Source organism: Amblyomma maculatum, chromosome 2 (assembly GCF_055883805.1).
Source record: "Amblyomma maculatum isolate TAMU_Amacu chromosome 2, ASM5588380v1, whole genome shotgun sequence".
Lineage (NCBI taxonomy): Eukaryota > Metazoa > Arthropoda > Arachnida > Ixodida > Ixodidae > Amblyomma > Amblyomma maculatum.
In genome coordinates, this window is record NC_139345.1 from 182,692,483 (window position 1) to 182,717,885 (window position 25,403).

The 25,403-nt window shown below is 46.0% G+C and overlaps 1 protein-coding gene across 1 annotated transcript in view; it reads right to left on the minus strand.

Annotated features, from left to right (window-relative positions):
• Nucleotides 1-5,029: 5,029 nt before the first annotated feature.
• Nucleotides 5,030-25,403, minus strand: part of Cul2 (cullin 2) — a 99,277-nt gene continuing 78,903 nt past the window's right edge. The window contains exons 15-17 of the mRNA XM_084595568.1: nt 16,587-16,691; nt 14,383-14,502; nt 5,030-5,248 (exon numbers count right to left, since the gene is read on the minus strand). Of these exons, the coding sequence (XP_084451694.1) occupies nt 5,117-5,248; nt 14,383-14,502; nt 16,587-16,691 (357 nt within the window). The 3' untranslated portion in view covers nt 5,030-5,116. The remainder of the gene's footprint in view (nt 5,249-14,382; nt 14,503-16,586; nt 16,692-25,403) is intronic.

Genomic DNA, 25,403 nt, shown 5'->3' on the forward strand with positions numbered 1-25,403 from the left:
GGGCGCTGGGTCTACCCATCTCCTCTTCTACGGAACGCCTGATAGAAATGGGAGTGCATAATAGCTGAACGGAACTTGCTGAAGCGGTGAGAATCGCCCAACATTAAAGATTAAGTAGGTCGAGCACGGGTCGAACCATCTTAGAATGGGTGCGTCGAAAAATAGATAGGGGCACAGCCGACAAGGTTGCCCTACCACCACAATGTCGTGAGAAAATCATTGTCCGTCCTCTCTCCTGCAACATGCACCCAGAATACCACAAGGAGAGACGGGAGAAGAGAGCAGAAGCACTGGTTAAAAGTGCAAAAGAATTCACAGTAAACGAGGTTGCCTACGTAGACGCTGCAAGCGGCCGATCACGGGCGGCAGTCGCCGCGGTAGTCGATGGTAGCGGCGCACCAGTCGCCTCCGCCACCACCCGAAACAGAAACATAGACACGGCTGAAGAGGTCGCAATAGCGCTCGCTTGCGTCGGAACGAAGGCTAGATTGATCTTTAGCGACAGTAAAACTGCTCTCTGGAATAACGGAAAAGGCAGCTGGGTCTCGCAAGAAGCCGCCCGAATCCTAAAAGCTGAAACTAAAATCGATCTCAAAATCACCCTAATTTGGGTCCCAGCACACACGTCCGTCCCTGGCAACGAAGCGGCCCGTGATTTAGCCCGAGATCTCTACTTCCGGGCAAACGCGGAGCCGCCCGACTGCCAGGCGATGGACGAACGTTTGCAAACCTATAAAGAAATAATTGAAAATTATAGATTAGGAAGACGTCTGATGCCGCCACCGGATCCTAGCTTAAATAATAAAGAGGCCATAGCCTGGCGGCGATTACAAGCCGGAAATTTCCCGAACCCTGTCTGGTTGTTTCACATTCAGATAGATGAGAGAAAAAATGATAAATGTAAAGCCTGCGAAGCGAGGGGGACCCTCGACCATATACTTTGGGAATGCCCTAAGTCTCCGGGCGCTAGGGACAACATTAAAAGTAGAGAAGCCTGGGTAACCCTGCTGCGAAGCGACGTCCCCGCTGACCAGCAGAAAGCCGTCCGCCTGGCGGCTGAGGCCGCGAGTAACCAATGTATATTCGCCAGTCCTTAGTCGCGTAGGTTCCAGCCCCCGTTCCTCAGGCCTGCGTGCCAGGAGCGGGGAGTAGGAAGCCTCCTAAATCGGTGGAAATTAAAGTTTTAATCAATCAATCAATCGCGGCCGGTTGCACCTGTTCATTTTTCCTTTCCCCCGTGGCACCCACAAAGCGCCGGGACGGACGTGCTTTTTTTTGCTGCTCGTGTTCCTGCGCACATTCCCTCCCTGCGCGCAAACAATTGTCTGCAATACGCGCCCTCCGTATGCGTCCCCCTGAACCTCCCTCGAACATTCCACACTTCGCATCAGTTCACGGCGCTACGCGTGGGAACCGACACTGCGTGTGTAGACGGTCAACCAACTTCAGGTGCGGGGCCATGACATTGCTGAAGTTGTGACGTCACATCCGCCGGCTAAAAGTCGGGAGCGCGCGCTGCATCTGACCCGGCGGCCGCTCAGAAAACGTCAAAAATACAGCCATCCGCTCAAAACTAACCCGTATTATGCGTCTGTTCTAGTGTAATCGTGTCTTAAGCATGCTATTGTGGTGCTTTCTCAATATTCTTGGATATTTGTTCAGTATACCTTTAAAGGGTCCCAGAAAGGGGGTTCTGGGTTGGTTAGATAATGCTTGCGTTATGTAGAGTACAAGCCACTGGGCATTCATACCGCGTACAAAACCTCAAAAGCGAGCCGATAATTTACAATACATTTTTAAAAATTGCCACCTCTGCGCTTCGCGGCGACCAGCAGCGCCGGCCTATGGCACGAATTCTTGCATATTGCGTCACATCTGGCTTATTGCGTCACCAGCTCGAGGGCTATCATTGGTTCGCCATGCCAACGTCACACCCTACATTTACAACAATGAAAGCGTTAGATACAATATATTTTTAATTTTCGGAATAATTTCTCATTTCAGAAAGAAATTAAGTCATTTGCGTGTAGGTTTACTGTGCCTGGGGTGTGCGGTATCAAAAATGAATGCAGCACTTCCGGTTTTCTGTCCGTCGTCTGCGTGTACCTCACGTGCTACTCTGCCGACGCTGCCGTTGAATCCGTGGCTTCCCAACCTAAGCTCGGTAGTAAACGGCAATTTGCTACCATCACCACTAATTGTTCCGTTCTTATTCCTATTCTGTCCCCGCTGTAGCCGGGAGAGTCGTTGTTGTTGTTATTGTTCTCCTCTAATTTGATGGCACATACCCATAAAGGGGGATCGGCCAAGAACTGGGGTGCAGAGGTATTAGATTTTGAGATGTATAACTACATAGCCGGGAGAGTCAGGCGAGCCCGCCGACGAGTCACCGTCGTCTTCGTCGTTCCGCGCAGGATCTTTAAATGGCGTATATTTATAAGGCTCGAAGCCCAGCTCGGCGATCATTCGTAGAAGTCGTTCCTTGAGCTCGGGTCCATCTCCAAAAAGCAGCGGGAGCGAAACAAAAAAATTGGAGGCTTAAGCCTCCATTTTTTTTATAATTATCAAGGTTAAGCCCAGTGGATGCGAAGCATGTTAAAGGTCAACTCTGGTGATTTTTCCATCATTCTGTGTTTTTGGTTGAATTACATTCCTCGGCACGTCCTGACTCGAACACAAAAAACCGTTTTTCGAAATTCCAATTAGTAGTATTCTTAAAACGAAAAAACAGCAAACCGAAATCGAAACTGCTTTCATGGCCAGAAACGACGTCCCAGGTGACGAAATGGTGACGTCACACTCAATATTAGAGAAACACTCGTACGTGCGTTGGATGGTGAAAATAAAGTATGGAAATCATGAAGCACTGCATAAAATATCTGAGGTAGTTCAATATAAACCTCACAATTTCATAATCATGCGGAAATAAGTGGACAGTAACGCCGGTATACTGTTTGTGACGTCAGAAACTCAGTGTTGCCAGCAGAAATATTCTCAACTTAAGTCATGAAAACAGCATATTTTAAAGTCGTGTTGCGCGCGAAGGGTTTATCGTACGGCGCCCAAATTTTGTAGAATGCGTCAGGACGGAGAGGAGAATCTACAGTAAAATTTTTATTAGAATATGCGAATGTCAAAAAACCCCCGGAGTTGCCCTTTAAGCAGCTGCCTCAGTGTGGATGGGGCTAACGGAGACGTGGTTTTAGGTTAATCGTCGTACATTATTCTTTGCAGCCCGACAAACACACCCTTATGGTCCGTAAATGCATGACTCTTGGTTCGCACGTCACTTACGCATACACGCCCGGCGCAAAGACGCTGGCGCGGTTGCGGGCACAGAGACTGACGCGACGGCGGGCGCGCGCCGCTTCATCTCTGGCGTGACGTCACATTTCACGTGATGCAGCGATGGTGGCGCCGCCGCCGCGTCGCGCGCGACGGCGCGAACCGAAGCGTGGAGGCCTCCGCCGGGCGACATCCGGCGGCGCGATATGAGGCCCCATCTGCAGCCGGTGTGACGTCATCACGTGACGTCACATCATCTGATCTCACTTCAAGGTCAATGGTGGCCACCGCCGGGAGGCGACCGACGGCGCGATATGAGGCCCCATCTGCAGCCGGTGTGACGTCATGTCACGTGACCCCAATTCAGGGTCAATGGTGGCCACCGCCGGGCGAAGGCCCGAAACCTACGTTAATATGCTTCGCATAAAAAGACGACCGGCTGACGCATAGAGGGCTGACGGGACAACGAGCGAGCGACAGAGCCCGCCAATCGGAAGTCAACAAACCTATCCGATCGGTGACGTTTATTTGTGGGCGGACCCTGTAATGTTTGTTTTTATGGCTCGCTCCCATGCACGAGTTGAGAAAGAAAAGGCATGGGGTCATTTTTAATAGCTGCTATTTCTTGTTCTACGCAAGCTTGATTATAATATTTTGCGGGAGAATGCCCAATGGCCTGTACTCTACATAACGCAATCATTATCTAATCAACCAACCAGCAAAAGTAATTTTGCTGCGAGAAAGAAAGGCAGGATTCTAACCCATGACCCAGAGAGCACAGAGCCCATAGATGTGTTCTCTGCTTGTTCTGCTATGCGCTCCTGAAACAATATGGAAAGCTAACCAACCAAACCACTGAGCAAACCACTTGCAAGGCCCTATCTAGGCTTAAGAATAAGCGGGCGTTTGCTGTGTGGGCTTCCACTTAAAGTGCCATCTTCTAACTACATGCCAATGAGTAAGACAGGAACACAGGCCAGCCTCCCATCATACCAAAAGTGAAGTTTCTCTGCACCTGATCTTCGCTAGCTGCCAATGTTATATATTTGAAATTGCATGAAAGTGTCTTTTCTGCGGACTGTTCCATTCTCACAGTGCAGTTTCGAACGCCAGAGTGATATCTTCCTCGTCTTTAGTTTTTTCCTTTACACAGCCGAGAAACGGGGACGGGTCAGGCAGCTGCTTTTAGTGTAGAAGCGCGGGTTTATCGTGAAATTCTAAAACAAACAATAAGTAAGCCGACCTCAAAGGCAAGTACCCACTGTGTTTCTCTTTATGCATGGAAAGGTCGAATCTTGATCACTTCCCTTAAGTAGGCAGGGGCGTTATATACAGAACTTTGCAGAACATTGTCTGCACAGGAACTGCACAATTAGGAGGAGGGCTTCCTGCCTACTTTACATTAATTCACAATAATGAAATGGACTCCCAGGGATGACTGTGGCATTGGCTCTTTCTGCAGTGGGGTGAAGGGACTTGTGTGGTTGTCTAGGTTTTAGAATTGTGTCATAAGCGTGTCTCAAATCAGTATTTAACACATCCCTACAGTGCAGCACTTGTCAGCCAATTTATTTGAGGGCTAATTGCACCTGCAGCCTACAATGTCCTGCTCCCTGTAGCTGCTTTCCAGGCAGATCGGCTTGTTCTGGACTTGGTACATGCCCAGAATTAAAGATGACGCTGAAAACAAAATTCACAGAGCCCCTGCTCGATGCCTTGATTTCTTCTCCAGCAAAAGGCATCGGGTGGCTGAGAATGCATTTATTAAGCGAGGGCAACTTTGCTTCTGTACAGGTTGTGTCCAAAGAGAAAGTGTTTGCAGCACTGTCCTTCAGGCGACGTAGCAGTACTCGTCTGTGGAGTTTGGTGTCCGCTCGAGATACTGCTTGTCAATCAAGGCCTCAATGCACTTCTTGATCATGGCAATGCTGGGCACGAACCGGTTCTTTGCTTGACTGATTACCTGCATCAGGCCAAGGGGAAAAGGGACACCTCAGGCGAATGCTGGCAGAGTGATTTAGATGCACCTTTTACAGCAAGCATCACTTTACATTTAGAAGCTTACAACACCGGCTATTTTTCTTTAAGAAAGTTTTAGAACAGACAGAGACAGACACACACAAACTACTTCTGAAAGGTGACCTAATGCACTGCAATGTACTGCTCGCATTGTAACTGCATAATACCCATAATTTATTTATTCATTTATTTACGAATACCTCGAAGGCCCCATTGAAGGGGTATTACATGAGGGAGTGGTACATTCAGCAAATGAAATGTTCAATTGATGATCTGAATGATGATGGGTCAGTGTCATGCATGATGGCATCTGGCAGGTCATTGCAATCTTTTTGCTGACTTGACAAAGGATGATAAATGTGCAGATGTCTGAGCAGGGGGAGGGTAGACAGCTTTCCCATGGTTTGTGCTGTCAGAGATGTGGTGGGCAGGTTTGATAATGGAGTTCAGGAAAGAATGGTAGCAAAATTGATGAAACAAACACAGTCTAGCCATTTTTCAGTGGTTAGTATTGCGTTTCAATTGAGAGATACTAACGTTACAAGAATAGGTTGAGAAAATGAATCGAACAGTGTGATTTCGTACTGCTTCGAGAGTAGCCGAAAGGCTATTGTGATGAGGGTCCCAGATGGTGCAAGCGTACTCTAGTTTGGGGCAAATAAGTGTTAAATATGCCAGGAATTTTACTGATGGGGGTGCTTGAAGCAAGGTTCGACGGAAGTAACCGAGAAGACGATTTGCCTTGTTAGTGATGTGAGTTACGTGAGAAGACCAGCACAGATCGCGTGTTAAGTGGATGCCTAAATATTTGTAAGTTGTTACTGAAGCGATTTCAGTGTCACCGATAACATAGCGTGAAGATGGTTGGGAATGACGTCGATGGAATGATAAGAGATGTTTTTTTCACATTCAAGGACATCAATCATGTTTTACGCCACGCTAATACACGTTGGATGTCAGACTGAAGAAGCATAAGGTCAGCGTTGTTATTTATAGGGCGGTAGATGACACAGTCGTCTGCGAACATGCGAATGTTAGAATAAATGTTATTAGGCAGATCGTTTATATATATTAGAAAAAGAAGGGGCCCCAGGACGGTGCCCTGGGGTACCCCAGATATAAAAGAGGAATAAGGGGATGTACATTTATTAGCATGTACAAATTGTTACTGCTATATGCTATATGGCTCAAACTGCATGCTCCAGGCTGCTGATCTAGGAAAGTAATCGCAGTAACTGCACCCCGAGTAAGAATTTCTCTGTAAACAGAAAGGGGACACCTGCAGTCATCCTCATGAAATGCAATGGGATTCTCATCATGTCCGCAAACCTGTCTCGCAAGTGGCACTCGCCGGGGCACCGAATAGCAACATAATTTTTCTCTCCGCATCTTCTTTCATAATTAACTGCCCACCCCCTTTATCTTTTTTTGGACTCATGAATGCCAACTCCTCTTTAAATCAAATACAGTACCTCTGAAAATTGTGCCTCCCAACATAGTCCTTGCCATCAGATTCTGTGTGCTTAGATGGGTTCCTGATGACACACTGTGTTGAGGTATGACTGAAATGGCGTGTCATTATCCAGAGTACACACAGTTTTTACGCACAAGTAATTTCAGACGTGATGACGGTCGAAGAACCCAGCAGCTGAAAATTAGAGAACACAAGCTGGAGTTTGCTCGGCGACGCCAGTGCTCGGTTTCTGGCAAGGCGGAGAGGAACTACAAAACCTATGTGCAGCCGCGCAGCGCACGGCTGTCTGTGGAGTGTGCGCAGACCACTCGCACGGGAGTGCATGCCAGGCACAGCCGTGCGTGCACGTGCAACAGGAGGAGAATGAGGAGGAGGGGAAAGACGCGCACAAAGCCAGCGCTCTTCGCCAGTGGGGTTTCTCATCTTGGCTTTCTTCGGTTCCCCGGCTGACAAAGGCCGGTTGAAAACATGTCTTTATCGGTGCTTTTGAAAGCGAGAAATTATGATTAACTGCCAACACTGCGCGCCACTTCAGGTCACGAAAAACAATCGCCACAAACTTTGTTTTCAAAGAGAGCTTATTGGCAGGCTCTGAGATAAAAAAAAAAAAGAACTAAAAACATGAACGCAGATTCGCTACTCGAAGGCGAGAGGCAAGCGACGGGTATTTTGAGGACCGAGGCGGCACCGCTTGTGTTAAGGTGTGTCAGAATAAAGAATAAAGCGGAAGCCCCGATGTCTCTGTAAATGTTTTTCAGAGAATGAAGGGTGCAGCCTTCTCGAGGAGAATCATTGATATGCGTGTACACAACGATGAGTGCTCCGGGCGCCAGTTGGGGAGCTTCCTTTCCCTCTGAGACTGCTCACTTGAAAGGGGCTCATTCAACCCTTTGGGGACAGACATTTTAGTCAACCCCTCGACAAAGTCAACGAAACTAAACGTTGCCATCTACGATGACCCATTCGCTTCAGTAGGGTGACGACTACACAGGATGCTACTGGTGCTGTGGTGCCTGTCTTCGGCACGTGTTTGATGTTTCCCTTACAACGGCACAAAACAACACAAAAACAACCCTATGCTTTTTGTCGACAGCAGCCAGGCCAGGGGAAGTTCACTACTGCTGCGCTGATGTCCAAAATCAATGACCTATCTACCTTTAACGATCACTGCATCCTAACGACCTGGATCCTTTACCCGAATCAGAGGCGTGCCATTGCTGTGGCAGTTTTCTTTCCCTCCACGAGACAACAGCAAGAAAATGCCTGACGATTTTCCATGCAGACGGGGACATCTCTCCATGGAAAGCTTTGCTTCTTAGTTCTACAGCTGCTCTGCGCAGTTATTTCCTCTAGCAAGTGTGCAGTTTTGAGCTCCCAAAGCAGGATTGTGTACAGGCCGACTCAGTTTAGCGGTGGCTGCTGCGGCACCGTCAGGGACAAACAGCGGTGCGAGATGCGAGCGGTACGATATACTCAAAAAAAAAAAAAAAAAGAAGCCGACAACCACCCCGTTACCGTTTACCACACAAGTTTTGCAAAAAAGCGCATCATCATTTTATCACTCCAGTTCTTTCTTTTCTTTTTTGCCCCCTTTGGTGGGACGTGATGGTGGCCAGAACACAGCCGGAGAAGGAGAGCAACTACGCGCGCGTGTAAACACGATTTGGAATGCAGCGCGCAGCAGACGACGCGGCTGCTCTGCGCGGAGGTTTTGCCGAGGTCTCCATGGAGGGCGCTGACGCACACAACGGTGCAACGCCCCCTGGCCCAGGTTGTCCCCCTATAGTCTAACCACACAGCTTCATGCCTGCCTGTCAGGTCTGGGTTGCTCATTTTCCAGTCAACAGAACACAACTGTCTGCGGCTTCTTCTTCTTTTTTTTTTTTTTTTAAGAACAATATTTATTGCCTCAGGGCATCGGTTATGTAATGAAATTAATAAAAAGAAGTTTGCTCATATTACGGTTTGGTTTGCGAGGTTTAACGTCCCAAAGTGACTCAGGCTATGAGACGCCGTAGTGGAGGACTCCGGAAATTCCGACCATCTGGGGTTCCTTAACGTGCACTGACATCGCACAGCACATGGATGCCTCTCCGTTTTGCCTCCATCGAAACGCAGCCGCCGAGGCCGGGATTCGATCCCGCTTCCTTGGGCACAGTAATCGAGCGCTGTAACCGCTGCGCCACCCCAGCGGGGCTTTGCTCATATTATGAAGTCTAGGAATGAGCGATGGTGTGGTCCCTGCATACAGGCAATATATGCAGCAGGATCCAAATGAGTGAGCTTTTACTACAGCAAGTTTGGAATATAAATATTCAATGCTATGCAAATACAGCTCGGCACAGAGCATACAGAAGATGATGGCAATCAACTCTAAAAAGAAACTGCAAGCTCAATACTGTGACCATTACGGAACAGCGTAGAAAGATCGGTTTATTGAAAGGAGGGGCAGAAAGGTTGATGAAAATCTGGCCTGCTACTCTGCATTGGGGAAGGGGAGAAGAAAGCGGATCATGATGGGCGACGATGTGGGAGAAGGTATATGAAAATATATGCAGGCACAGCAACTTGCGTTACAAGTGTGAGACAAGTCTGGTGGAGCACAGAAAAATGGCAAAGAGCCCGCACTGCCTGTCCTGCCAAGCGCCCAGCAGCAACTCCTCCGACAGAGGCCTCTTGTTGAAACGCTTCAAGAAAACGGCTAGCACATTTCGTTCACGCACATACACTGGGCACACCAACGGAACAATGTAAACAAAATTAGACAGCTCTGGCTAGAAATTTTTATCTTTGAGCTTGGTCACTAATAATAATAATACAGTCGACGACCAATATTTTGGACTCTCAACGAATCGCGAAAATGTCCGAAACAAGAAATATGCACCAAAAAAAAACAAAAACAATTTATTGCCTATAATTCACTTTGAGGAAAACTCATGAATGCTTTTCTGCACTATGCTCCAATTCCGTGGTAACAGGTCCGCCTGAATTTCGGCAAGAGTCGTAGTGTCGCCGTATGCCGACGAAAGGGTGGCGAGCGCTTGCATCAGCTCAGCTTGCGTCGGCTGCGCTGCTGCAGGTGAGTCATCGTCGTCGCCACTCTCCAACTCTGCAAGCACTTGGCGAATAATTTCTGCATTTGTGAGTCCAGCGCACAGTTCCAACTCGTGGTCCATGTTTGTGAACTCTGAAAACGAGACGGTTGATGGAATTTCGACACCTGCAGTGCGAAGATCGTCAATGGACTGCTCACAGCCTGACAGTTGCTCGACGATGCTCTCCTTGTACAAGGCAGCCGACTCGTGATTCAGCACGAATTCCGCATGACAGGAGCAATTGCGCAGCGTTGTGGGTGCCACAGACTTCCACACATTGGCGAGCATACTAAGTGCTTCAAGCAAATCGACAGAGAAGGTTTTCCCATTGTCGAGGCACACTACCGCACGCGAAAGCAAGCGTGACCGATAGTTGACCTTGAGGTTTCGGATCACACCTTGGTCCATTGGCTGCAGGACATCTGTCGTGTTCGGTGGCAAAAACTCGACGCGCACAGCTTTCAATCTGTGAATGTGCCCGTGTGCAGCGCAGTTGTCAACGAACAACAAAACTCTGCGGCCTACTTGGTGAAACTTCCATAGTTTTCCAGTTTTCTCACATAGTTTTTAAAAAGCTGCTGCGTTATCCACACCTTTTTGTTAGCCTCATACAAGACAGGCAGGATCTTCGCGCCTTTGAAGCACCTTGTGGCTTTCGACTTGGCAATGACGAGCATCGGCGGTTTTTCTCTCCCTGAAATGTTGCTGCCAACCAAAACTGTAATCCGCTCCTTATTATGTTTTCCACAATGGCAGGGGTCACCAGCAAAGACGAGAGTCTTCTTCGGCATAAGCTTAAAAAAAAGTCCAGTCTCGTCGCAGTTGAACGTATCATTCGGCGAGTATTCTTGTAAGAGCAACTGCAGCTTCTCAGAGCAGTAGTCCGCGACAACACTCAGATCAACAGCTGCACTTTTGCCGGAGTTTTTTAAACCTGAGGTCGAAACGCTTCTTGAAATTTCGTGGCCAGTCGTCGCTGACCTTAAAACCTTGAATGTTCATTTGAAGAGCCATCGTCTCAGCTTCTTGTTTGAGGAGGCCACCGGAGACAGGAACCTTGCTGGCCACTATTGACTTGAGCCATACGAGGAGGGCTTTCTCGAGCTTTGGGTAGGTGCCTTTGCTTACATTCTTCTGATGACATCCAGTCAACTTCTCTGCCGCCTTCGAAATCTTCTGCTTGTTCTTCATGTCTGAAATTGTTTGTCTCAAAATTTGAAACTCTTTCGCGACTACTGCCTGTGATCGGCGACCTTCCACGAGCTTCACAATAGCCGCTTTCTTCGCCATCGACATGGTGAGGTACTTGCCTCACTTCATTGGTGCCTTCGAGGCCGACAACATCGATGCCCATTATGAACCACTGGATCATAACACCGACTCCGTTGAGTGCCTCCTCGCTGCCGCGTTGAACGAAAAAAACAACAACAACAACAACAAAAAAGCTCCTTATAAAATCCGGAAACAGCTTTTTGAAGAACTGAAGCTGATTCAATTCAATGCGAGCCACAGTAGCGACAGATCGCAGCACGATCACAGCTAGGCCTACTCGCTATGCTCGGCAATACATGTGAAAGGCACAGCAAACACAGAGAGGAACAAGGCAGTCGAAGCGATCAAGCAAAAAGAAAAAAAAAGCACTCTGGCAGCGACATAAATAATATAGCCTCGATCCAGCGTCAGTTTAGCTGAGAAGCGGCATGCAAGGCTGGTACCGGTTTCGAGGCTATCGAAGGAAAAAGTAAACTAACAAGATGGTGGCGACACCGCTCAAAATGTGTGGCAGTTGGCCCGCTGATGCTTGGGATATCCGAAAAATCGAATAGCTCTCCCTAGAGTGTCCAAAATTTTGAGCCGCGTAACACATTGACTTGTATGTCCTGGTGCCGGGAAAAAGTCCCTATAATCAAGCATGTTCGAAAAATTGGGTGTCCGAAAAATCGGTGGTCCACTGTAATTGGTTCGCAGGAAAGGATAGGTGTAGTACTCCCCCCTAATGGAAGTGAGGAAGGTGGGAGTGAAAGTGGAAAGAGAGAAGACATGGAGTAATTTCGACCGCCTGCGCACTCGTTACAAATTTGTGACAGTGAAACGTACTAACAAAAGCATTCAAATAATTTTAACAGCAAAAATATCAAGCAGCAAACACTGTTCACAAGCTGTGAGATTCCTGTAGCCAACTTCTATTTCACTTTAGCCATACTATAAAAAGAAAAATGGCTAAACCCCCTTTAAAAAAGCCTTAATTTGCTGCACTGACACCTGGTGTCATAACACAGTATCATTTGCTCAAGTGCAGCATGAATTTTCTTTCTTTTTTTTCTTTGACTGAAACCAGTGAAAAGATGCCTCTTCATTATACTGCGTTTCATACATCAAGTGCAACACTGCCAAAGCTACAGCTCTTGTTTGCGCTCGCCGTAATGAAAAATAATGCCTGCTCTTGACGAGAGGAAATAATAGTTATTTTGTCTGCAAGCTTAATACATCTTACATTTGCAATTAACTTCTTAAAGAGCACCTTTTTTAGGGAGAAAGGATCGGATTCGGTGAATTATATGCTTTTATGTCATTTTCGTTCGTGTCGCGCTTTCGCTACCCTGCAAACTTGCCAGCTGTGCCACTAGATGGCATTGGCTGTGCCCTCTGAGCTGCGCATCTCTTTTTGAGAAATTGGTTCTTCGGTGCACATTTTTTCTATAAGATCCGCACTGCGAAGATGTCTAGGCATGCAAAGCAAGTTATTGCAAACGCGTATGCTTGGAATAGAGCCCGTTTCAGCAGGAACCACTAGCCACAAAACGAGCACGTAGTGACACGCCTCCTTTTTTTTTTCTTGTGGACTACTTGCATAGCTTTCGCTGCGTTGCACCTGATGTATGAAACGGAGTATAGAACTGAATCAGTGTTATTGAATAATGAAACTCTTTTTTGTTGCTCTGCATGGGCTAAAGCACATTGCAATAACGTCACAATCACATTATAATTATGGTCGTGCTACATTTGGGCAAATACGACAGCAAGTTTAACATTCGCCCAAGTTACGATTTCACATTCCTTACAGGCATATGAGAGACTTTGATGGCTGGCAATGTACTGCATTTGCTTCCTTCCTCAGGCTCCGAGATGACACAGTAACGGTGAACTGCTGATCTTAATAAACCTCTCCTTACTATGCTAAACTTCGACAAGCCAGTCTGCCAGGCTCAATCATCCAAAAATTAGAAAATTGCCATCACCCCGCCGTGGCAGAGTGGTGAAGATGCCCAGCTACTCTGCCGGAGTACCCGAGTTCGAATCCGACCACCAGCAGCTGCATTTCGATAGAAGCGAAACGAAGCAGTGCCCCTTCTGAAGCAGTGTCCGGTATCCCTTCAATACGCTACTTCTTTCACTCTGTCCACTTTCCCTCCCACCTTCCTCCCTTTCCTTATGGTGCGGTTCAGGTGTTCACAGAAATAAGTGAGACAGATACTGTACCTTCCCCTCCTGTGAACCAATTATTATTATTAATTATCACAGTGCTCCTGAATATGGATAACCGCCACTGGCTTCCCATAAATGCCCCACTGGGCAGTGGTAAAGAGCAAAAGCAGAAAGTGCGTGAAGAGGCTGTCTTTAAGGGTCCCCTGAAATGCTATTTTCAATAAAGCTGTAATGCAGGAAATCCATAGAGATGGTATTTGTGACTATTTGAGCCAAAGTTGAAAACTTTGCGTGGAGCCGATAATTTACAAATAATATGTAAAATGTGCTCCTGGTGACCGCTTGCCACCGAGTGGGGCGACACAGCTCCGCGAGCAAACCTCTACACTGACATCAGTGGGGCTGATGGGTGCGCCCGCTCATTGGACGCTCCCAAGCTTTTCGCCCGAAGCCCATTTCCTGTATATTACTGGAAATAAATTTTTTTCAATTTTCAAAGTTAGGCGGGCGGGACAGAGCGTCATGGGGCGCCGTCACGACTTGACGTGTGCTGAGTTATGGAGGGAGAGGAGGTGCATCATTTTCGATCGTCCATACGAGGGGGTGCATTTGGTAAAGTAGATGGGGCGGTAATTAGCCAAAATTTAGTCTAATTGCTAATACATCAACGCTAAGAAAATTAGGAAAGCTTTAGGATGTACAGTGGCCATTTCGAAATGTCTGCATGTTCCCAAGAAAGGTCTTTTTTTTTAACTAGAAATTACCATAATGGCCCAAAAGAAGCGATCCAGTTCAGATAGTTATACAGCACCAGCTTCTCCCAGAGCTGAGATACATGAGATTTAAATGCATATTTGAAATCAGTATTCTATTCTGCACTTTGATACTAAACTTCAACAAGATGTGTTGAAAAATAAAAAAAAGTTTCAAGACCCTCGTACCCTTAATGGTGGCATATGACAAATCAGACTCTTCTGGGCAGCAGCTGAGGACATTTAAACTCTGCTCCTTGTCACTTGGCCTTTCTGTTTCCACATATGCTGCAAATGAAGTTCCAGAAAGGAAGAGAGACACTACCCGCACCTCCTGGATGAGCGTGTTATGCCTGAGCACCTTGCGGGCCTTCATGATGCGAACCACAGCTGCCTGCAGGTACAGCTTGCGGTCTTCGTCCACCGAGCTGTGCGTCTGCTCCAGCTCTTGCTGCAACACATGGAAAGGAGAAAGAGTAGACGGAGAGTGAATACGCACACCTTCCGTACATGCGCATGACACAAAAGCAGCTCCAGGTGCCTGCCAAGTGCAATCAACAGATAAAGGCAACAAAAGGATCAGTCCCACAGTGCTAATGCAGTCTGAAAGTAAAGGAGCCCAGGCAGCAGCAAAAATTTCCTTTTAGTTCCCAACACCTAGCATGACAGCCTGCATACACTACACCAGGCAGCAGCAGACTTATCCACTGCCCTCAGCTCACCTCTTGATAACAGAGATCATTATTCCAAAAACGAATGCCTTAGCCCTTAATAAACCTAGGCACTTCCATGGATCCCTGGACCCTTTTCATGGCCTGTAACTGGACAGTTTAGTTACCAAATTCAGTGAAAGTCATTAGTCCATGCAAGATAGTGTGCTGAACTTAAGAGAGATTGCAAAAATATTTTTTTACATCTGTACATATACTTCGGTATATAGAATGCAGCTGTAGATAAGCTCATGTGCAACCTAGAAGCATGAACATGGTACATCCTTTCTACTGCTGCCTTTCCAACAGCACCACGTCGCACTCACTCACTAAGAGATGAATGATTAAACGGGTAGCAAAGTGCATTTATGCAAAAGAGGATCCACAAGTGTCGCTGGCAAATGGGAGCTGTTAATGCTGTCGCGTCACATCCTTAAAGGTGGAGCTTGGTGCCGCCACATTTTTTTCTCCCTTTGTCTTTATTAGTTCATAATCTAAAGTAGCTCAAATTGATATGCAGTAAAACCTCGTTATGTGGATCTCAAAGGACCGGCAAAATCCGAGTTAGCTGAATTATGGATTATCGAATTTACCAAGAAAACCACAAAAAAATGTACTGGGCATACACATAACTTGATTTCATGAAAAGCTGTTAATTTTGTTTGTTTCTTCGTCGGAATAAGCGCGATAACAATTTTTTATGGTCCCATCGAGTAGTGGTGTGCGCACTCACTGTTGCGTGATCCGATGCAAAGTTCCTCCAGCACAGCGAGAGCCTCGGCGGCCTCTTGCACAATGCGACATCATGATAGTGGCTGCTCATGACTTTCACAGTCGGAACAATTTCGGTCTTCATCTAGAACTTCCGATAATATGTCGTCATCGGCCAGCATGCCAGCGATGGCAACAGCATTGTCTATTGCGATGTACCCCAAGCACAGTCGAATAGAGCAGCTGACGCTGAACTCAGGCATACAGCCAGCGCAGCCATGTGACAGCAGTGTAAAGTCTCACCGCCCTGACGATGATGATAGTGATGTGGCTTTTCCAGCACCCTCTAGTTACTGCTCGCATGATCTGCTATCATCAACAACATCATATTTTTTGTCCTTCAGCTTCTTTTTTTGTCACCGTTTTTTCCGTTTTTGCCGAGCAGTGCGCAGACCGACTCGCCTCGTGTGGGTTTCCTGTTGCCCGCCTGCTGTGGATGCACATGTGCGCTGTGGTGCGTGCAGTATCGCATGGTAACGCGGGAAAGTCGGCAGCTCTCATCGGAGTTCTTCAAGTTAATTTATGTGCGGGTAAATGCCTCCGAGATGATGAGAGTTTGCCACCAATGAATAATACAGTCTTGCTGGGACTGCGTAGAGTCAAAGTTATCTGAATTTCTAAGTTAATGAGATCCAGATAAACGAGATTTTACTGTACAGCTGAACCTTGCTACAACATAAATTTCAGGATCTGAAGTTTTGCCGAAGTGGGAACTTTGGAAGTGGAAACCCAGAACAGCGACAAACTGAGCTCCAATGAACAATGTTTAAACTCATATGTAAATGAGCTCTGCCTGCATTTACTGTCGTAACATAAACTCATGACCCACTTTTTGCAGTGCTTTCAGGCAGTACAAACTCTTCCTGCTGATTGGTCCTTTGCAGAGCTGCAAGCACACAATTGAGAAAGCCAGAACATTAAGCATCCTCCGTTCTGTCGACTCATTTGACAGCTACACTGGAACTCACCTCCCTCAAGGCATGGACATCAAAAGTCTTGCATTGCAATGGTTGTAATAGAAATCACCAAATTTCCCACACACTGGTGTTCTCACCTGGGCCGCTTCCTTCTGAACCACAGCAGAGATCTTGAACTTGGTCCGTTTATTTGAATAGGACTTGTTCAACTCCAGCACCGTAGATGGCGTCAGGGGACCCTCCTGCACAGAAGCCCCACTCACTCCCGTCGGATGCCAAATGCATTTGGCTGTGGTTGCTGTCGGGCTACCAGTAAAATATCAAAATAAAACCTCATTTTAACTGAAACGCTTTCTCTGAACTGCTGTCAAAATCATGTGTCTTTCAAGAAGAGGAAAAAAGCATCCAGGCATTCATCCTTTGCTCCATTCTGAGTTCCGTGAGTTCAAGCACTACTTTAATGCAGACAAACTGTTGCTCTGCTTATGATTCACACTGTGCAGATTACACAGATGTAAAAGTTGTTGCACAAGTTGCAGGCAAGCTTCCTGCATAACAATATTATACGGTGCTATTTGGGTGTTTGAAATAAGTCGCCGATGGGTACAACACCTATGTCCTATGTGATGCGACGTTCTCCAACAACAGCTTCCAATTGGGAACTCAGACCATGTGAATAGCGCAGGTACTAGTTTCCTACCTTGTCATGCTCTCTTCCTTTTCCTCCTCATTTGTCCCTGATGTTATGCCAATGACAAAGCAGAACAATAAAACATGCCCTCAACAGCTGTCACAGTACAAATCTTTCCTCGTTCAAAAATTAGAAAGACTTGGGAGAAGCCAGCTGTCATCTACTAGGTGGTGTAGCAAGTGTTAACTACCACTCAGAACCTAACAAACACATCAAGGCCAAGATGGTGTCTTTGCAACATAAGCCTTCAAAGAAGAGGATGTTAATAAAGTGGACGCGGGCGACAAAAAAAGTTTGCATACCCATATGTCAAAGGGTTACCTGCGGTGAGCAGGTGCCAATAACTAGTTTGTACAGATGGGGAGGGGGCGAGGGGTCGCAAATGCATGGCCTCCACTGAGTATGCATGTCACAGTACTTTGTCACGTCATGCAGTCACCTAAAATCCATTAATCCTGAATCCTTTTCCCATCTTTTATCACACTCTAAACACTTATAACAATGAACTGCAACTCCTCAACATCAGTTTTTCATAAGGAAGACAAACTATGAATATTCACAAGTGGCACTTTGTGCTAACGTTTTGGCTTGTTGATTTCTTTGTGCTTGAATTTGCATCTGCACAGTTTTGCTTACGTCTCACCTTTACCCCTGGAACACTTTTCTCCCCTCTGTGTGTAGAGCCCAGAGTGAGACTAAGGGTTGCCTAATGCAGCCCACACGAGTGTATTGTAAGTATCCCATGGATTTTGTGACATTTATTTCTGAAGGGGATCAGCAGATACCTTTTGGCATTTGTTTTCCTTAGAATTCTTTTTTTTTTTTCAGCTTCTTGTATGGTGGGAAGCTTAAAAGCAGCAAGTATTGGTGGAACAACTCTCATAGCCTACCAAGAAGCTTCCTTATCCTACGCCAAAGAAGACCATACGAGCCTTCTGCTATTGCATTCTTTAGACTGTCCATGCCTAAGTGCCCCTTGTGAGTGCGAGTTCCACATCCTTGGCTAAGCAACAGGTTTGGCCCTTTTGCTCCGCTCCCTGATGGCTTCACAGCCACCGAGAATGAATGATCACCCCAATCGGCAAGAACCTCATAAAAGAGAAAGCCACTTGGATGAGCTCACAAAAAGATATCTCACTTATTTATTTGTTCAACCTCAAATATCCAACTTCTGTCCTGGAGGCAAGGAATTACACGGTATGCTGAACTTCTGCCCCGACACCGGGCCTTCGTGTGAAGCTAACCACAGTGCTTTGCTGCATGACCGGTTGATTCTAAACATTATGCAGCACTTCTGATGTTTTCCTCACGTTTCTTTGCTTTGAAATGGAAGAAAGGGGGCAGTTTTACAGCAACAATGGTTGTCAGCTAGCCCGCATATACCCAGGGAGCAGTTCATTTTTTTTTAATGTTTACCCAAATCCAAGCTTTTCTTATCAGTGTATGCATATCAGTGCCAATGCTCCAAAACTGGCACGCATGAAACTCAATTTTCCATTCCTCGTCCGAATAGTAATAATAATAATAATTGGTTCACAGAAAGAAAAAGGCGCAGTACAGTACAACGTCTCCTTTAAATGCGAGCGTCAAGTCTCCTTTAAATGCGAGCGTCTTGTCTGGCAGGGCCTTGTAGAAAAGTGCAGTCTCATCTGCATTAAATATATTACAGGGCTCATACGCAGCAAGGCGCCTCGGAAGCTCAGTCCTCCAACTGTTTTCGACACTTCCATCCACAGCCCCTTTTTCGCCACAGACGCTGCGAAAAACCAAACCATGCCTTTTCTTAAAGCGGTCGAACCACCCTTCCGATGCACTGAAGCCATCAATGCACATCATTAGGGCGTACTTTTCTGCTTGTGCACAGATGAGGGGTCCGTTCAAGGGGAGTTGCGAATTTCGCACGTCTGCAATCCATCGAAGCAGTGCTTCCTCTAGCTTCGGGAATGCTGCCGTTCGCAGTCTCTTCCGCTTGTCTGAGAACTGCTGACCATCATATGCCTTCAAAATCTGAGCTTCATTTTTTATGTATGAGCTCAACGTGCTCCTTTTGACGTTGAAACTTGACATGATGGTCTGCCGCGGCATTCCTTCTTTTACTGCCTTCAGTATTTCGACTTTCTCGGCCAAGTCCTTTACCACGTACTTCGCGCGCTTCGCTGGTGCCACGGTAGCCATCGCAGAAGCTGAAGAATGCAGCGCTGTTGGGATTGTTGCAGAGAATAACGCTGTCCACACTCCACCCATAGCATGTGCACAACTCGCAAAAAAGGAATTACGAATGCACTTGGCAACTCAACACTCCACGACACATGCGCAAGCACAAAGAAAAAAGTGGCGAGGCGTAGCCGGGCAACAAAAACGAGGAAGCATCCCATCGTTCCTTCTTGGCAGATGTTTACAGCGATGAGTATGACATCTTTACATTTCGGTTGAACACCAATGCCGCTTCCGCTATCACCACCACCATCATCACCATCACCTCACCTTTTCTGCCCTCATGCATTCCTCCGTGCCCTCATGCATTCCTTTGTGCCCTCATGGCCGCTCTGCACCAATGTGAGCTCCGCCGCTTATCCGAATTAACCGAAGGGTGGCCCAATTTGTCCAAATTAACGAGAGGTTCACGCCATAGAATAGTATATGTGGTTGATGGGACCGGATGGGCTGTCCAAATTATCCGATTTTCCCAATTAATGCAGGTCATTATAACGAGGCTTTACTGTACTGTATGAGGATTGCAAAAAGCACCGTAACCATAGCATTCATTATTGCTCTAATTAGAGACCGTGGTTATTAGTGGCAAATGGATGCATTTCGGGCTTAGTTGAAGCACAGGGTTTGTGAAGGTCTGTCACAGCAAAAAAAAAAAAAAAAATATATATGACGAAAAGAATAAGAATGCAGAGAAGCAATCAGAAACAGTTTGTGATTTTGTGAAAGCAAAATAGAGGACTACAGGCTATGTGCTTTTTAGTGACAGACAGTTTTATGCAAATGTTACTTTTCAGGAGCACTGGCGTTTGGCAGTAGCAAAATTCAAAACCAGACGATAGTACTCCTACCTCAGGTTTCCCACACTACTACGCCTCCTGGTGTAAATATGGTGTCATTCTCTCGATCAAACAATAGGGCACAGGTTTTCAGATGTTATCTGACAAAGAGCTCGTGGACAGTGTTCCAAGTTTTGAACGCTATGCATGTTGGACACCATCACATGCCTTCAAGCTCTCACCGTTCGGCTACGTGCGGCGCAGACGTCATGCTGCATGCAGTACAGAGCACATGTCTCACCCAACAGGAAAGGTGGCCTGAAGTGAGAGGCAGCATGCTTGTTGGGTGTAATTCCACACTCAGCCCACCCAAACTAGCTATACCCATGTGAAGAAGGTGAAGGCAGCGAAAGGGACATAAAGAGTGCGGTCGCATGCCCATAGAATGGCACTATGTGTGGGTCACTCTTGACACGTCAAAACTATGTCGCAAAAGTCATTGCTCATCAAATGGTCTCCCGAAGTGCTGAATTCGAACATCTGATACTTTCCTTGAAAAGAATAGCTTTTGCCCCTCAAAAAACTTCCCTACAGCTATTCTCGTGGCAATGCAGGCGATCTGCTCAGATCTTCCAATGTGACAGTGCAGGGTTCTTTGGTAAATGAAAGGAGGTTCACTGCGTATTAATGGGAATAACCACAGTGTCACAAAAGTTGACTGATGTCATCGGCTGACGGGCTACCTTTGAGGGGAATCTCCTGTTTTTGTTTTTTTCTTGAGCTGTATACATCCATGGCATGGGAAAAGAAAAATCCAGCAGGGCGATTTTGTCGGCAATTCTCTCTACATAAATTGTGAAGACACTGCAAGCAGCTATATGTATGTGCTCAGCTCAGATACTAAGAAGAAACTTGCACTGCACAGACAGCTCTTCCAGATAAGAATAAGTCTTTTGTACATAAAAAACACGGTAAAAAATGAAAAAAAAAAAACAGCTTAGTCATAGCAAATGTGGCTACACTTTCTTCTTAATGATTATTTTAGAAAGGACATGTAAATTGTCGATAGGAATGTTCTTCTTTGAATGATTGTTTCTTAGTGCAGCATTTAAAAGGTTAAGATTAAAATCAGGGAGTCTGTGGCCTACAGTTGAACCTTGCTATAACGAACACGAATATAGCGAATTATATGATAAAACGAACAAATGAAAGTTTGGTTTGTCTATGGTTTACAGTCAACGACTAAATTTTCGGACGTCCAAATTTTCAGACATGCCCGATATTCCGGACGTCTTCGCGGCACCGCCACGAGCCCCATAGAATCAATGTATAAGGGCACCTGAAATTTCGAAAGCTCGAACCCCCGCGATCCAATTTTTCGGACTTTTTGACGTGACGGAAGGTCTGAAAACCGCCATTTTGGCTATCTCCCAGTCTGCTAACCACGTCACAGCTTTGAACAACTAGCCGTACTAGCCGTACCTAGTTGTCACACACCGATTTGGTCTGGCCATGCTGGCTATGTTTACCAGCGCCTCTTCCAAAGTTTCCGAAAGCACCGTCATCGCCACGACTGTTTCGCTTTTTCATTGAGCAGACTCATCGCAGACCACATGGTGTTTTTTCGCTACGCTGATGCATGGTTTTGCTTCGAGGATTTTGCTTGCCCGCGATGGCCCCCACTCAGTCCTTGTCGTCCTCGCCGATGGCATCGAAGCATGGAAAGCAGTACCGTCGGTAAACGATGGAGAAGAAAACCACCATTATTAAACAAGTAATGAGCGGCCGATCGCTGGCTGACGTGGGTAAGGAGTTTGGCATTTCAAAGCAAACAGTCTCGGATTTTTTCAAGAACAAGGGCAAGATCCTGGAAGTGGCCGAAAAACCATCTGGTGCCAAAAAAAAAGAATGCAAGCCAAGGTGTTCACCCAAAGCTTGAGGAAGCCCTCATCGTGTGGCTTAAGGGCAGACGCGGGTCTTAGAACGGTCGAAAATGGTAAAAAAATAGATTTTGAGAAACACCCATTTTCTGAAGGTTTAACCTTTCGAGCACCTGCACTCAAATTATTAACGCTGAAGTCGGCCAGGAATTACAATAAAATCGGTTTTCAAAATATCACGGCAGCCGCGATACACTGACGCCGCCGCCGCATACTACTCTACAGCGGAGCCGACGCACTGTGTTGAGCGGTCGGCGCAAAGTCCGTTTTGTCAGGAAATTCGGCGACCCAACGCGAGTTTCACCGCGACCTCAGCGCGGATCGCGATGCCAGTACAGAGTTCGCGATTAAAGCGTTAACAACTTTATTGTGCACACGAAGCACGGAACCTGCAGCGAGATCGCTAAGATGCGAGCGGTCAATCGCACGAGCGTCACAACGGAGCTTTTCAGGGCCACCCAACTGTTTGCCACAGGCCCCCTTGGCACGGGACTGCTAGTTCCTTCAAGAAACCGTTTGATTATCCTTGGAGCTGGACATCCTAGCCTCGCACTCTCGTCGACTTCACAAAAAAAAAAAAAAAAAAACACACCATAACTTTATGTTTATTATTTTATTTTTTTTACAATTTCGTCATTTACACTACACATCTTCCAAATTTTTAGGAAATGTTTCGTTCGTTGGATGGAATAAGACACTTTTTGTTTTGTTTTGCAAGGGGACAGATAGAGAACACTGAAATAAAATCTGCACTTGAAGATTCCTCCCAAAATTTTCTGCAGTCTGAGTCGATTTTCTCAACTTCATATTTTTTGCAAACATGACTAGCCTTACGGAACTTTTCATCACGTTCTTGTGGTACCATTTCAATAAGTCTTACACCGTTGCATACAGGAAGAACTGAACTATGGAGCTATGCTATTTTGTTGTTGCTAGGTTGAACATATTAAATTTGGGGGTGAGTAATGTCAGCTAATTAGATCTTAAAGTTATGGGGCATCGGCATAATTGGACATTTTTATATGGTAACGCACCTCAGTGATAATATAAAAAGCATTGCTCCACCACGGCCAGTCTCGAGGGAGAGAGCGCTTCTCTTCTCTTACGGCCTCTCCAATGGGGCCTGTTTCTATCGCCTGCCGCGCCTCGGTGGGGTCGCCACCGCCCCACTGCTGCTCCTCCACTACAGCCGTTCACGCGCAAGGGAAACGCGCGCTCGCTTTTAGATTCGCCCGCGTCAGTTGCAAACGGCAGGTCCTGACATTTCGCCCCTTATGGTTTATACAAAATCCGTAATCAACATTGAATACTTATCGTGTACGAAGAATAAAATACAGTCAACAATCCGCTTACGCACGCTCCTTCGTCAGTGCGGCCTTGCACGGTCGAATGAGGCTTCGGGAACACTTCAACATTTTTTACCCCTAAGTTTTGAACAAAACTAAATTTACCAGACTATGCAATGTGCCTTAGAATGTTTTAAGCAGGTGTAGCACGACCTGACGTGAGTGCATGGTGAACTGTTGGGTGGAGATTCGGTCAACCACTACCGTTTTCGTTTAGATCAGAAGAGGCACGGGCAAAAATTCATGGCGTGTCTCAGATTCAGAGTAAAGAGCAAAAATTTACTCACATAGTAAAAATTTCACTTGCTCTAGTGGAGTGGGCTGTTCTAGCTTCGTTCAAAACATATCAGTCAGTTGAAAGACCGAAGATGTATTGTAGTCTCGCGACTACTTTTAATCAAGGAAATGGGCGTAAACAGTTAAGCAGAATCGAAAAGAGCGGCAAACAATAAAAAAATTGTCCTTCAAAGTTACACATTGCACTATATGTTCATCAATTTATCAAAATGCGACCTGCGTCTAGAAAATTCAGTCTCAAAATCTTCCTGCACGGCTTGTGCACATAAGGAGTTGGCCTCTCGGTCTTCTCTGTCACTTTCCTGGTATAATTAACTGAGAAGAAGAATTCTGAGAAATGTTTCAAATATCAAAGAAGCGGACCTAATAACATAGCTGTTGTCAATTCCTTTCGGGCAGCTCAGTGTTGAATTCTGAAATGCTGACTGAATCAGGATCTTAAGTACTTCGAGAACATTTATGTGTATAGTAGGTGCACGGCAGCTTTTTCTAAAAAAAAAAAAAAAAGTTTGTCCAATAGGGCAACAAGTTCTGGTTTCGGATAATGCAGACCACTAGAATATTGTCCTCGTAGAAGAGCGTACTACATGGGTCTGCCTCTTTCGCTAGTTTCAAGAAGAATACCGCAAGCGTCACACCCGAAGTTGATTAACTAAACGATATATCCAGCGGTGTAAGGTAAACCGGAATATGTGACAGTGGGAAATGGGATGGTAGGAGATGCCATCACTTTCTTCAGTGCCTTGATTTTGCTCTCATATGAAATGTCTCTCTTGACAATGTAGTCATGTGCCGCTAGCTGTTACGGCCCTCGCATCTAGCATATGTCATTCCCTTCCGCACATTAACCTTACTTTCCCGAAGAGAGCCTCAATGGGTCGCTATATAGGGCTTGAAATGAGTCTTCAGTGAGAGTGTCCTTCTTTAACGCTTTAGAAGTTTCTTGCATACTTTCGATATAGCAGGTGAACTCATTTGTAAGTCACTGCATCGAACATCACCTTCATCATTTATTGGCCTCTCTTTACCACTTCGAGCACAAGTGGTGTCATGAATATCATAGCATTTTTTATTGTTTTCATAATAAGCTTAATATCATGTAAACATTTCATTAAAACAATGTTTATTTGCAAAATTAAAATAATGTGTATAATACCACACATTGGCTAATATATGAATTGTAATAACATTTAAAACTCAACCCTACAACGTTTACTTTGACTGTTATACTAATCTTTTATATCATGCAAGCATTTTGCAATTTACGTTACATTTTTATGAAATTATTTTCATCTTCGGTGTTACATGAATGGTTCCGCATCTAGCGCTAAAGACGGTTTTGCTGTAGCAGACGAGCTGCTGTCATGTTAGCCTTGAAGAAGCTTCGATGTGATCACTTCTCATTCAGTTTTTTTTTTTGTTCCTATTCTGGTACAGGCTTGGGAAAAATTCGGACTAAAATGGACAAAAGTAGCTACCATGCCGCAATGTATGCCATGCTTGTCGAACGTTTGCTAACGACAGTGTTTTTTTATATCCGTTCACGTGAGTAGTATGTTGACGACATGCCGCTGCATCATCTACGTTCTGTGTTCTTTAATTTCGGGGCTGCACTAACCACGAAACTCGCGAGCGACAGCGCGAAACCAGGCAGAAGCCACCCGCCGCCGCTGAAGGAGACGCGGAGCAA